At 43.3% G+C, this 15,389-nt stretch overlaps 1 protein-coding gene across 1 annotated transcript; it reads right to left on the reverse strand.

The window, feature by feature from the left end:
- Nucleotides 1-13: 13 nt before the first annotated feature.
- SBSPON (somatomedin B and thrombospondin type 1 domain containing) lies at nucleotides 14-10,084 on the reverse strand. Its single transcript, XM_039548739.1, has 5 exons — nucleotides 9,841-10,084; nucleotides 3,584-3,778; nucleotides 2,922-3,012; nucleotides 1,920-2,096; nucleotides 14-550 (listed from the first exon to the last, which is right to left on the reverse strand). The coding sequence occupies exons 1-5, from the start codon at nucleotides 10,055-10,057 to the stop codon at nucleotides 433-435; spliced, it is 798 nt and encodes a 265-aa protein (XP_039404673.1). The 5' UTR covers nucleotides 10,058-10,084; the 3' UTR covers nucleotides 14-432.
- Between the last annotated feature and the right edge of the window lie 5,305 nt (nucleotides 10,085-15,389).

Consider the following 15,389-nt stretch of genomic DNA (forward strand, 5'->3'; position numbering starts at 1 on the left):
AAACTGAAATAAATTTTAGCTCTCAAAAATTTCATTTTTATTCACCCTTGCTATTAAATGTTGACAGTAACTATTCTCAGACTTGAAAATGTTTGGCTGGCTCACTATTGAGTAGGAGCAGTGCCTGTAGACAGGGCTGTGGCCAGTAAAGATGGAGAAGTTCAGGAAATACAACTACTATGGTTAGAAACATTAGCTCTTTAATTACAGAAGAGAAACGTGGAAACATGCTTCTAGTGTTCTAATACAGAGATCAGTCTTAGCATTTTGTATTAAGGCAGAGAGAGTTTCCTGAAATGCTTCTGCCGAAGTTCCAACTCATTCAAAATTTACTAAGGCTCCAGAAAATGCAGCAGGAAGGTGTAGATTTCTTGGCGTTGGTGTTAAGTTTTCTTTTTCTTTTTGTTGCCATTTTAAAGGTCTTTTAAACCTTTATGTAAAAATAAAACTATGCACCGGGGGACAGGAACAGTGTTCCAGCTGTCGGATCTTCTTCCAGGTTCCTTGGCACTGAGAGTTGCCAATTGCTTCCCAGTGTAAGATTTTATCTCTGAAATGTGACAATAAATGAAAAATTAGAAGATTAAAAGCTGTGTATTTCGTGTTACTGGATTGTGTTGTATAAAATGTCAGAAGATTGGATTTGTTTAATCATGTAAGACTTTAATTAACTCATCTAGCTCTTAAAATTCTTTCTGCAGCAGACATTATATTCCTAAATATAGTATCCAGGATGGTGGGTTGAGTAGCTGGTTGTAGAGGTATTAAGTAGTATGCATATTAATAAATGTATGGATCAAATAAAAATCAGTTCTGAATAATAAATGTCTACTTTCACAATTACTTTTCTAAAAACCAGGTCTATAGGTTTGAGGGGAGTATCAATCCACCACTGTTAAACCTGCAGTCAGATTTGGACTATGGCAGGAAATACCCTTTTTAAGTAAAAGTGCCCATAGCTGTAAAAAGTCCTCTGTTGGGGAAGATGAAACAGGAAAGCCTCATAAATATGATTGCCTGACAAAGGATTTTGGGAATATGAAAACTATAAGCGACATCGAAATGAAGGCCACCTTTGAGATACCAAGTCTTAGTTACTGAACAACTGGAAAACAATGGTATGGCCGACTGAAGGTAATCCCCTCTTGATTGAACAATACCCTCTGCTTGCAAGCAGGTCCAAGGGTCAGAGCAGACCCTACTAGCTCAGCAGAAGGGGTCCAAAGAGTAGTTTTTAGGAGTTAAGATGTAACACTCCATGGTAATATAACAGTTCTTATAGGCTGTATATAAATGCTATAGGATTTGTATCTTGTATTAGATTGGTTAGTGACAATTAGAATATTCAGTACAGAAGATGATTTATTGTATTGTAACGAGGACTTCGGCATCACTCTACTTACTCCCTTACCCCCTTACTCTCTTACTTACTTCCTCTTCGCTCACTCTTACTCCGCTCTTACCTACTTGCTCTTACTTTTACACTCTTGCTCTCTTGGGCCTGCTCCGAGCTGCGGCTGGCAGCTCTAAGCAGTGCCCCTGTACCCACGCCCTTTGCAATAAACCGCATGTTCCAAGATCTGACTTCAGAGATCTCTCGTCTCCGTCCGTCCCGACCGTCCGAACCACCCAAGCTCCTACAGTCCTCTTCCACTACAGAGGTTCCATCATCTCTTCACAAGAGTGAATAAACCAAAGCATTGAACTCTTATGTTGAAATTACTTCCCAATTTTATCTAGGTTTTAAAAGTGATTTCTGTGAGAACTGAAAGAGTAAAACCTTCTCAGCTCTACAAATGATATGGGCTGTTCCATGTTTTAGGTGTAATAAAATGCAGCTTTTAATGAGGTCTTGAGATGTTCAAACTCCTGTACTGGGTTTTGCTACAGAAGAGGCAGCTGCAGCTGGCTCTGTTTACCCATGTGCGTTGTGTCCATCTCCGGAGCAGCGCTGCGTGTCCGTGCTCATGGCCGGGGGCTGGCAGGCGACGCACACGGTGTGTCCCTCGCGCAGGTACTGCATCCAGCGCCTGTACGGACGCGTCTCCAAAGCACAGTGGCGTGAGAGAGATTCTGTCCTGAACTCCACACAGTACCTGCTCAGAAGGAAAAGTACCAAATTATCACAGATGAAGCACGAGCTAAGCACTTTGAATGGACTTATATATCACAAGGGTGGTGCTTCTGAAGTGCGAGTTAGACATCATCATTATTAACAAATCTCTTTCTGACCCTAACCTAATCACTGGATTCTTAAAAATATTATGTAAACTATTTCTCATTCTATGCCCCAGTCCAGTGCTTTATGTATAATCTCACTTTCTGGTAGTATTCTGTATTCTTAAATTATTTTGAAAAATATCTCCGTAACCCATATTTTTTCTTTCTATGCTGCTGAAAGAAAATGGAAAAGAAACTTTAAGAATATTGCTGAGTTTTATTTTTCTAGGGAAAACAGCACAGGACAAAGCATTATGAGCATTACAGACCTAGTAATAGCCTAATTTAAACTTCCTAACCATCTCTACCGGTAACTAAGCAAAATTTTTTACTGCTTGTGTCAAATAGTTTAAAAAAAAAGGTCTCTTGAGACCCATCACATTCAGCCTACTTTGTTCACAGACTTACACCTAATTTCTCAGACTTACACTTAGGATACATTCAGCTCTGTTTTAGCATTGTTTACTGTTGGCTTTCAAAAGCAGCTATCACCAGATTTACCATGATCCCAATGTCTAATTCAGGACAATTAGCAAGTAATAAAAAACAACATCTAGAACATGCAAATAAACAGCAGGAGAGAAAACCAGTACAAGCTATAGCTTATTGTTTAATTATTGCAAATTTGATTACATTTTTCTCTGTAGCCAGCTGTTTTCTATTGAAGAAGATGACCCACATACATATAATAAATAGATTACCCTGCTGCTTCTTTGTCTGAAGGCCAGAGAGAAGATGCTGCTCGTCTTTTTCTTTCTTTACCGTATTCAGAGGTAGTTATGAAAGCAGGAACTGAGGAAGAAAACAGATATGGTAAAACAGCAAGGCACAGCTGAGTCATATTTCAGTTACTGTAACAGTGGGTGAATGAATCAGGAGCTTGTGCATGGTGATGCTGGCTCACTTTATAGAAAAAGTGATAAAATCTTGGCAACATTGGACCTCAGCCCCATTCCCTACAGCTAAGCTCTCTCTTTACTCAGAAGAAGAATATCAAAAATACATGCAATCTAGTCTGTGAGGAAACAGGATGTGCTGGAATCCCACAAGGAGTACTGTTTCCTGTTTCATACTGAATTTGTGCTCTAACTTTGCACAGAGATAATTTGATACTTATATCCAACTGCAGGAATACATGCAGCTTAGTTGTTTGCTTAATAGAAATTATGAAAAGCCAGAGTAGGAAAACAAAGTATTGAATAAAAAGCAATATCACAGTAGAAAGTAAAGTTCTAAATTGTACTTTTAACAAGCTAACTGCAGATAGATGCTTTTTTTTCTTTTTGCAGTTCATTGATATCAGTAAAATTTATGATGGCTGTGATGGACACAATGTACAGCAGAGAGATCAAAGAGAGAATACCATGTTCATGGCCACAGTCCTCCCCTTGGTAAGTCAGGTATTCCAGGCAGCCAGCCTTCTCCTCCAGAGCTGGACATGGTTCCCCACCGTTTTTAGGTTCCTGTTGTACATAGCGCCTACGTATCCGCAACCCAGGATGGCATTGTTCTGCACAGCCACTCCAGTGACTCCACTCCCCCACAACACAGGGAATAGCTGCAAAGCAGTATTAAAACATTATTAGTAGTTAACACATCTGTTTTATCCTAATTGCTCTCAAAAGCTTGAGATAATAAGATTATATTAAGGGGGTTTTTGTTCGGTTTGGGTTTTTTTACTTTCTCTTTTCTAATTTTATTTATATGGGTTTAAACACTCTTCCAGGAGTTTGCTTACTCAAATTGAACATTCAAACCTGCCTGCAATGGTTGGCTCCCTATTCCATCCCTTGTCCACAAAGAAATAGCCCCTCATCAAAACCTTTCACTACAGCTGTGGGGTTCCTCTGTACCCTTTTCTGAAGCATAAAGCAGAAGCCTCAAAGGAGACCAGCTCATGGATTATCTACACCAGACTGGTCTGACCTTCCTTGGCAGTTCCTACACCACCAGATTTTTTTTGTAAAGGCTGGAACATTAAGTAGCAGCACGCTTGATTCCCCTCAGATCAATTTCTAACTCCTTTTTCCTCAACACTGAAATATATCCACTGCCATAGCTTTGTTTCCCTGTTTTAACACAGGTCCTGCTCATTTCCAACTATAGAACAGTCCACTGGATATTTGAATTTCAGTTCTCATGGATCACAAACTGCCTCTGAACTTAATCAAAAATGTTGGGGAAAGTACCATTATTTTCAAAGTAAACTTAGAATTGTAAGAAACTGCATTGCCCTCAGGCAGAGGAAGAAAAGGTTTTGCAGCGTCACTCCTAGAATACAAAAACAGGTGGAAGATACATTATTCCTAAGTGAGAAGCTACATAACACAAAAGTCTTCACAGTATTTGTCCATTAAAACAATATGTAACTGTAAAAAACACACAGCCATTTCATATCTCCATGAAACTGCTCTCCTCTGCCTCATCTCCAGGAACACCAAGTCCCTGGTTTTGAAAACTGTATGGCCTCACAATTTTCCCTTTAGCAGGTAGAATGAATACTACAGAGTTTCAAAACTGTACTGCAGGCTGAGCCCTGAGGGACTGGAGGAGGATGATCTCTGATGGAACAAATACAACCCCTCCACCTGGAAACTTCAAATCTGCACAGCCTTGGCAGGCAGAGCAGTGAAAGAGCAGATAAGAAAAATGTCTCACACATGGGCATCCATCAAGTGGAAGAATTCTCTGGGGATAAGCAATCATTTCCCTACACGTGTCATCCTCAACCTGTGGCCTACAAGGACATTTAATCTGATTGGTGGCCCATTCCCAGTAGCCTCCTTTCCTGGAGGCCACCTGGTAGGTGCTCCAGTTTAGGGAATGGTACACATTATCATCAATGGCTGGGCTATCTTAAACTGGTTCTGGATTGTTTTGGGTGATGCTTCTCATTATCTAGTTAAATAAAACTTTTTCCTTTCCCATATGTACTATTTCTCAATAGCTTGTAATGGAACATATCACATGCTTTCGATTTTTTTTCCATATTGCTGGATTACAGTTTAAATCCCCAAGAACCTTTACAGCGTAACCACCAGTTACATACTTGTATCAGTGTTGCAGGGAAGTGATGGGACCGAACTAGTCTTTCAGGAAAATATTTTATGCCGTCTGGGATTCTGCCAGCACAAGACATTGGGAAGAAAAAGTACAATGTGATAACCTCCTTGGGATTTGTGACTCTTCTCATAAAACATAGAAATTGCAGTGTTTGCTCTGTCACTACATCTCTGATTTCTTGGACCACTACCAATATCATAAAGCAGATGAAACCTCTGAAAGAGGCTACCTGGCAGATGTCCTTACCAGTCTACTAGAATTCCCTTCCTCTGTTCTCACTGTGCACCAGCTGTTCTGACCAAACTCATCCATTTCTGAGTGTCCTGAGAGCACCAGGTGTATTGTGGCTGAAGATGCTGAATCCCACGCCCTAAGGAACTCCACTGAAGCAACCACATAGCTGCCCTGGGTACTGGGCCACCAGCTGCCCATTCTGCTCAACAATTAGCATTCTCTGGTGTTTTCCTCTACTTACTAATAAACACCTTTCCAGACAGCTGCTGGGTATGATCTGTAGAAAAGTGCTGGAAAATAACAGAAAAAAACCCCTTTGCCACATACAGACACCTGACACTGCACCACCAGGCACTGTCCTCAGACACATCCAGGTACCCCAAGGTACATGACACAACCTCTGTGGCTGTGAAGGCACCACGCTGACATGTTGCAGTGCAGCCCTCAGACTGTTTGCTCCAAGAATTGAGGACTAGAAGAGAAAACCAGTGATAGTGAAAATGTTTTGGACCCCACCCTGGGATAGCCAGGACAAGTGCTAAATGCAGTATGGACCTCACAGTCTTTGCCACCTGTCTGCAGGTCCAAAAACAGTCTTTGACCCCACTTTATTTAATGGTACAAGCACAGACTTCAATACCTGATCACACATCTTAGTTCTACCCAACTACCCAAAGGACAGTAAGTGTCTATCTAGCCTGTTTCCTTATCTATTGACTCCCTTCCAATCTGGCTGTATGAATGACCTGCATAAGTATGAATTTCCACAGAACTTTAATTCCATATTAGCACCTTCATATGCAGATAACACGAAGTCTAACATCACATTTTCCATGAAGAAAACTCCCAAAGGGACTCAGTAACTGCATAACAAATAAAGCGATGACTTCATGTCTCACTGGAATTAAACCAAGCTGACAGTTAAATATGGGTCATCGGCAGCAATACATGGTGATTTTATGGTCATCAAGATTTCGAACAAGAAGGATGAATTGCCCTAGTCATGTGGAAAAATAAGAATATTGGGTTTCTAGAATGGAATTTAGGCAGTGGGATAATAATGTCGCTCTTGCAGTCAGTACCCCACAACTATTAAGGAACAGTAGATCAATTTTGTGCCTTGCTGGAAAGATGTCAAATTCCCCAGCATGACAGAGAATGGGTCCCAGAGCTGACATAAAAGGAATGGTGCCATCTCTTGAAACACAAAAACAAGTATCAGGGACCCATAGCTACATCTTTATGGATCCCTCCCTGTCTTGCTATTTGTTCAGTTTAGTTAACACAACAATCTTAAATGATGATTCACTGAAACCAGGAGGAGGATGCAAGTCAAAGGAAACTGAAGGACAGGATTTGTTCTCAGGTACCTACCAAAATGTGGAAGCTAATGAGACACTTGGAATTTCAAAAATACACAGAAAAATTACACTGCTATCTTATGAAAGCTTGAGTAGTCAGAACTTTGTTTTTGTCTTCCATTTGCAGCACTATGAAACACAGATCCTTGTTTCTGAGTCAAACTCTATTTCATTTTTTCCCATCTCTGGAAAAAGAAAAACGGAGGACTGTAGTGTGTTCATTGTACAACATATACTGTAATGTGTAAGGATGTCTGGATTTTCTCAGAGTAACCACTTCAATTCAAATGGCGAGCTGATTCCTTTCTCAGGCTTTCTCATTGGACAGTAGTTCCTATTTAAAATGCTCTTTAAAATGCTGTCTATGTACAAAAATATTCTTTCTTCAAAAATATTCTTCAGTGTTACAACTATAAAGAAATTTATTTAAAAACTCTTGAACTCGGGTTCAGCATACCATGGACTTCTGCTGAGCCATCTATTTATAAAGTACCAGACCTACAACGATTTTTAGGCATGACAGAATTTAACCCTGCTGCTGGCAGCTTTAGGATGCTCATTCTTCCACTGGTTTATTTTATTTTGGAGCATTGTTTTTGTATTATTCCTAATGCATCTCTTGATTACTTACACTTGAGGCACTTTACACTTTCCCCAAAGGATGAAATGCCATTTCTTCAGGTGCTGAAATCACGAGTTGTTAACAGGTTGACAAAGAAGCTGTAGCATGAGAACCACAGACCACCTTTCTTCGCATTTCTGTTTTAGTGTTTTGAACTCTACATTCAAAACAGTGAACTGTGCCAGTTAACATCCCTGGTGTCATTAAATACTGAGACAGATTTTAGGAAGACTCAGTGGGGCAACCTCAACATCCAATAGGAACAAAAAAAGACTTTAAAATTTTCACCCATACTTGTGTAAATGGATAAAAACTTCCACTGGAACTATTTAGAATTTCTGTTTATACAGAATACAACTTAATGACTGCTTGCCATAGAGAGGATATATGATCATCTGCCTTTAAAAGAATGACTTCTGTAAATTTAGTTTTTGGATGTGTGAGTTTTAGGACCACCTCACCAGGGTGCCAAAATTCTGCCCTCCCATGCTACACCCACCAATGCAAAATGTGCTGTTCCTTCTGTTTGTGTTTGCATTGGTGATCACACAACTGGGCAGTGAGGCAGTGCAGGGAGTCAAACCAGGCAGAAATGGGCAATAGAGAAAACAGAAATAGTCCCCTGTGTGTTTAGCTCCCTGAACTGGGGCACCAAAGACTGGCAAATTCCATCTCTGGTGCACGAGAGGCAGCAAGACAGGGAGGCTCCACCGAGACTCCACCTTCCTGACTGGATCTATGGCACCCACTGCCCACACAGGGTAAAAGTGTGGTGTGCTTGTACAAACACATAATGCCTTTCGAGGCAATCACCACTGAGCCTGAGACAAAAAATACCATCTTGATAACAGCAAGGCATCATCAGGTACCAGAAGTCACACCTGAAGTCATGGTAAAGAAAGTGTTTAAACTAGAACTTTTCAAGCACAATCTTGAGCTTCTTTTTGAAGGATTACAGCTGTTTTAATGCTAACACTGTGCATGTTTATCAGCTCTCTCCTTTTATGCTTGAATATTAAAAATCATTTGATTTACTGAAAAGATGCAATATGCTGTGGCTGTAAGACAAGCATCTTGCCAGTTCTCCCTCTACTGACTTTCCTGAATGAAAGAACAATGTATTTTAAAAATGCTAATTTTTAAAATGCTACCTTCTGTCAAACTTTGTGGTGCACTTTTTTTCCCCCTTCTGTTACTCTGAGGAGATTATTTAGCTGTGGGAGAGCTGACCGTGTTTCTTCTAGAGACCTGGGGTCATAGTTCTGCTCTGCTGAGTTCTTCTGTGAAGCTTTACAACCCTTAGGATGGGTCTACACCATCCGAGAGTTGTACTCCCCCTTCCCAATCTGGGCAGATGTAAGCCAACTTGGGTCCCAAAGCTATGTGGCTATGTCAGCGTGGCACTGAGCCTGCTAAATACACCCTAATTAGCACGACTGTGCAGCAGAGGCTCATGACTTTTTGGCTGTAGGCTGGCATGCGTCCAGCCAGCAGGGAGGAGACATTAGTCTGACCGAGTACTAGTACTGCACCTGCAAAGCAAGGTCTCTGTCCTGCATCCCAGGCACAGGGAGGTCGGTCAAATTGTGAAGACTGAAAAGGGTAGAAATCCCACAAAAAGAGGCGCTCTGAATACCTACAAAGTGGATACTCAGTTTGGTAGAACTGGGCTACTTTCCCCTCCTTGCCAGTGCTCACTGGGAGACCGGGCCATCCCCTGAGGGCTGGCAGAGGACCCTCTCACTCATACTCCTACGCTTGTTTTAAAGCCTTTGCCTCCACAGTAAATTCTTGCGGATTCATGCTCCTAGACAAAACCTCACCGTGGGGACTTCCCCAATTATTTCACTGATATTTGTTTGTCAGGATGTGAGAAATCAGCTGAGAGACACAGGCGGTGCTAAATTAATCTCCCTGCTGTCTCTGTAATCAGACATCCCCCCGCAATCAATTTCTGTTTGGGACTTGCCTGAGTGAAAAGTAAGTAACATAATATTTTAGAGGTAAAATAACTTCAGACTGTCACTGCACTACAGCTGATCCGGAAAGCTTTTCTCTCTAGCGAGAGAAAAGTTTCTGTCCCCCTTCCTGAGCCTACCACTACCCTGGCGCTGCCCCAACCTGGTGTCTGCTCATGCCCTCGCCCCGGGGCTGGGGAAGGAGGAATCTGCCCCTCTCTCAGTCCTGAGCCCCAGCTCTGAACCCCGGCGGAACCTCCATCCCGCGAAGCCCCGGCAGGCAGCCAGCTCCCGGCACCCGCAGAGAGGGCCGGGCCGCGGGCTCCCGCCCGGCCGCCCTCCACCCGCGCCCCGCTCGCCAGGGCCAGGCGGACGCACCTACCCGGGCACGCCTGGCCGTGGTCGTGGCAGCAGTCCCCGGCTCGCCGACAGCCTCCGTCGCAGTAGCAGGTCCCGTAGCCACCTCCCTCCCTCCATCCCTCGCCGACGCAGGCGGCATCCCGGCCCTGGCAGCATTTTCCCTGGCAGCTGCCCCCGGCCCCGCTCCCGGCCCACAGCAGCCCCAGCCACAGCGCTCCCGACAGCGCCGTGCCGCCCATCACCGCCGCGCCGCCCCGACGAGCGGGCCCCGCCACCGCTGCGCGCTGCGGCCGCCGCCGGCCCCCGGCGGAGCGGGGCGGGCTGGGCGGGCGGCGGGGGCGGGGGGCGGCCGGCTCGCTCCTGCCCTGCCCTGCCCTGCCCTGCCCGGTCGGGCAGCCGCCGCCCCCGCGCCCAGCCCCGAGGGCTCCGGGCAGCGGCGGAGCTGCCGCGGAAAAGCTTCGGTGTGCAGGGGAGCGGCAGCTGGGGCGGGTACGTGTCCCCGGGGGTGTCCTGCCAGGTGGCGGGTGTTTCCCGCAGGATCCGCATGGCAGGACCCACTTGGCGATGTCCCACACAGGGATGTCCTGCGCACCATAATCCACACTGCCATGTCCCACACTGCAGGGACTTACACAGTAATGACCTTCAATGTCCTCCCATGGCAGTGTCTCCCACATGGTGATGACCCTTCCAGCAGTGTCCCACACTCCAGTGACCCCCCACAGCAATATCTCACATCGTGATGTCCCTTCCGGAGAGCCATGTCCTGCGCAGCAGTGTCCCATGCAGTGGTGAGCCACAGAGCAATGTCCTTCACAGTGGTGTCACACAGCCATGTCCTGCACAGGACCGATCTGCACGGCAACGTCCCAGCCAGCAGTGTCCTGCACAACTGCGAACGGCCCGGCCATATCCTGTATAATGGTGACTCACATCACAGTGACCCACAGAGCTGCCCCAGAGCATCCCCAGCCATCTCCACACAGCCCAGTGGGTGGGAATGACCTGGTGCAACCAGCCATTGTTTATTGGCACAGGCGCTTTCTCATTTCAGGGCATGTTCTACGCAGCATTTGTGTGTGTTACATTTTTAATTTCGTTTTCTTTCTTTTTTTTTTTTTTAATCTGTTTCCAGAACAAACAAAAGCAGCTGTACTTGCAGGTGCCCAAAAAAAGCCAGGTGGATTCCCACGTAACTTCTCAGTAACAAAAGGTTTGGATTGTGGTTTTCAGTTCACTTCAGCACTAAGAGGTTTTCAGGATTAATGGAACCTGATAATTTTAGCCAAAAGTCAAATCCCAAAAGTAAGTAGTGAGGTGACTGCAAAAATATGCTAGCTTTGCACACTTCAGTTTGCAGATAGCTACTAAAGCAGGAGACATCTGGTCTGTGAGGGGAGGTAACAGTTTATTATATTATCTGCTACACGTGGGTACTTGGACCCCCTGAGATAGCTCGGGCCAGACAGAGTTTAATTTCTTCTAGCCATCAAACATTACTGTTAAAATCTTGTCTAAATCCCTGAGGATTGGGTCTGCACTGTTATCCAGTGTGCCACTAATGAACTTGCTGGCATTTTGCCAGCCTAAAACTTGCACCCCTGAACAGCAAATGATGGGGGAGTTCCTAGGGTAGATGACTAGAAGAACAAGACTTGCAGCCCACCTTGGTAAAAGCAGTGAGAGAGAAGGAATGCCTCTTTATGTTTTCCTTTATTGTATTCCTCTGCTTCACCTGAAAGGCAAAATATTAGCAAATAGTAGTAGAAACTACCTTTGTAGGTGGATAAATCATGTGCAGATGACTTATGCTGAAAGGGTAAGTCAATAAAACTTGGCTGAGTCCAGAACAGGTCAAAGAGGGGCTTTCTCTCAGTGGATATGTTTACAGAAAAAACAAGAAAATATTTCTGCAATAGTCTAGTAAAAGAAAACAGAATACAAATGAAAATTGTTATAATTTCTACTAGACAAAGTAAAGCAGATTCTTCAGAGCAACCAGGAAAGAAAGAATCTTAATTAAAGGAAAGAACAAGCTCACCCAGTTTGTTCCAGCAAATACTTTGGCTTTTTTTCTTTCTGTTTAGTTCCTTTCTATTAGGAGTAGCACTAGGTAACTAAGAAGGACAAAGGAACACAGTGATGTGTTCTCAGGCAGTGATTCAGCATTGAAACCCTTACAGGCAATTCCAGCAAAACAGGCAGAGATTTCTTTCCAGTCTGACATGAGATGGTCCACAGAAAGTAGGTGTTGCTCAGTACCCTGCTGTTGGTTATCTTTTTGTCATGCAAATAACTTTACAAGAAAAGCAGAGATTTAAAATGCGTGTGTAGGTAAGCTTAGGGAACGTGCAGAGTCCTTGCTCTTTCTTGTAAGCCACAGAGGAGCATTGCATGGAGCAGAGGTCATCAGGCATCTGTTCCACATGTGCACTTCATGCCAAAATACTTCTTAATCCCAGAGGTGAGGAGAAATCTAAGGACTGTATTGTAGTCCTCACAAAAACAGGTGTTGCTGTTGGCTCTGAGATTTTGAAAACCATGATTGAGTTCAAGTTGTCAGCCATTTTTTTGTCCATTTCTGCCCTATTTTAGCTTTGGAAACTCTAAACTCAGATTCCCAAACTAAAACATATAACTGCAGTATTATATGGTAAGAGGGGAGAAGAAACCAAGACTGTGAAAAATTTTTTCAACTAATTTTTCAAACATGTATATGGTTCCAATGAGTCTTGTTCCATTGTTTTGTTTCCAACTCAAGTGTCCCTATTGCCTTACTTGGAGTTCTCCCTGGTTTAAAATACCACAAAGACAAAACTGAGCCAAGTGTGTTCCAACAATAAATTAGAATGATAACTGGTCTCTGCTATTTACCATGCTTACCAGCATTATTATTTACCATGGTTGTTTATGCTTTCTCTATATAAAGAATGTAAAGCAGAGCCAAGCTTTTACTCTCTGTCCATTCCTGTGGCACACATCTACCCATAATACTAGGTAGAAGACTGAAAGCCCCTGCAAGTGGGAAAAGCTTCAGATTGGATACAGAATATATGTTTAATAGTAAAATACCTTTCTTATTTTTTCAAATTGAACTTACAGCTGCAGTGATTCTGAGTACCTGATGTAAGGTCTATTCAACTCAACTTCAAAGTCTTTTTTCCACTATATTATCTGACAGCCAGCAGCATTCCACATGCCCACACTTCCTCACGAGCAAACTCTCTGGAAGGTCCAAACTTGCACAAATAGAGCTAATTTTTCTTCGCTGCTAGGAGTTAATCCAATGGCGTCAAACTGAGAAGACTTCAAAAATCCCGCAGGGTATTTCTTTTTCTTTCAGTCTCGTGTTTGCATACAGCTTAATTTATTTGAGAGAAATACCCTTTCAAAACTGACCTGCTTGCATTTTATATTGAGACAACATGGTGACTGATGTGACTACAAAGGCTACAGGCTGTCTCTATCCTGCTACACAGGGCCATGCTTTCCGACAGCCCCACAGTTAGCTACAACTTGATTTGTCATATGAGGCCCTTGTTCCCATTGTTCTGAAAAAGTAGACTTTCTCCTGATAAGAAATAATCCCTGCCAAGGTGAATAACCAAATCATGGTATTTGCTAGTGTAGCTGGCAGCTTAAAGCAATAGCAGCATTTTGTATGTAAGAGAAATGAGTATTTTGTCTTCGCTAATGATCAACCAGTACAAAAACACGGTAGAGGATACATAAAAGAGGGTTTCTATGGTTTCATGGCCCATGATGTCATACAGCAGGCATGATGCTGTTTCAATGACTAGCTTGAAATGTTCTACTTTGAATCACTCATAAGAGAGCAGGCTGAATACCTGGCTGTATTTGAGGGAGGTCATTTGGTGTACATCCACTTTTCCTTGGCAGTCCTGTCAGGCACAAGCCTGTCATGAGTCATGGGAGATGCACTGGCTCACTGCGGCTCAATTACAACCATTGATTTTGGTTGGTAACGATGCACAAAATTGCTTGAACTGGAGAGGTTAATGGAAATATAGAAGAACTATCTATCAGGATATTTTTAGCTGATTTTTAAAGGCCTTCATCCTCCCTGTAAGTTATTGGAGAAATGTCTGAGTATTGCAATGAACACAGAGCTGCTGTTGAGCTTTCATGAAGAAAAAGTCAGGCAAATCTCTATGTCCAGCCTAAGCATATCAGGACTGAAAGACACCCTTGTCCTGTCTTTTCCCCTGAATTTCTCATTTTCAGATTCAGGGAGCCGAACTGAAATGGAGCACCTGAGCCAGCATGAGGGAGTGGAGGTAACCCAGGGCAGAATGGGCAAAAGGCTGCAGGACTGTCTCCACCAGCAGCAATTAAAGATGACACTGTCTCAGCTGCTGCACATGGTATAAGGTATAACGTTCCCCTTGCTCTTTTAGGCTACAGCTACATCTCCTGTCTGAATTAACAGCCTCTGGCTTATGGAGTATTAGTATTGCATTAATAAGTACATTTTCTCATGTTAGTTTTTATTTTATCTTAATTCTAAATGCTATATAATCTATAAGTGTTACTGATGTTGTTCCAATTTCCATTTGTCTTAGTAGTGCTGAGAACAATATTCCCCCAGGGGTCACTCACAAGGGAACATGCTGAGTACCTGGCTGTATTTGAAGCAGTGTGTTTTTTAACTTCTGGTCCTGGAAAGTCAGCCTGTTATTCAGGCAATCTGTTCTGGTTCTTCAGGCCAAATAGGACACTCCTGCTTTCAAAAGCTTTGCTGAGATGTGAAGGCATCTATTCATTATGTGTGAGGAACACAGTCCACTTGACTCCTGTGTGTTAGCTATCTTCCTGCAGGGTTTACCAGGTAGTTTTACATTTTAAAGGCACGTGATCAGCCAGAGTAAGAGAGGGTGGTGGTTTAACACTTTCCGAAGCAGAACTGCCTCTTACAAAATAAGCATCCCAGGATGTTATTCCACATACTTCCCTGTTTGCCCTGCTTTGGGATTATTTTCTTTAGTATTTACAGACCTCCTCTTTTCTGCAATCATGACTAAACCAATTACTTTCCTTCCCGATGTAGGGACATTATTACCATTTTAAAGATAGGATAAAACAATACTGAGAGATTAGGGCACCTATCCAGCAAAACACTTAAGCACTTGCATAACCCAAGGCACATAATAACCCCACCGTAGGACTGTTCACTTGTTCCAAGTTGTGCAATCTTGAAGGATTTACTGAGCTGGGGCCTCCCGGTGTGCTGGAGGGCCCCGAGGCTCAGCTCCCTCACTCTGAGCTGCACACTGCAGCCACCAGCCTCTCTGTGCACTACCTCTGAGCAGCCACGTTATTCTGCCAGATCTAGAGCAAACATTAGCCCTGATTTGGGCCCAGTCAGCTCCTCTTTCATCAGCATATAAAGCCAAAGAGATGAATAGCTCATCCTCAAATTCACTATTTAAATTCATGCAAAAAGTGGCTGACTGTTTATTTCTCATTAAATCCAGGTCAGATTTTCCCTGCTGTTTTAAGCTATGAGTATTAGCATAGTTCAAAACTCAAAACTGACTGTTTCTTTCTTTC

This window comes from Corvus cornix, chromosome 2 (genome assembly GCF_000738735.6).
Source record: "Corvus cornix cornix isolate S_Up_H32 chromosome 2, ASM73873v5, whole genome shotgun sequence".
Taxonomy (NCBI): Eukaryota; Metazoa; Chordata; class Aves; order Passeriformes; family Corvidae; genus Corvus; species Corvus cornix.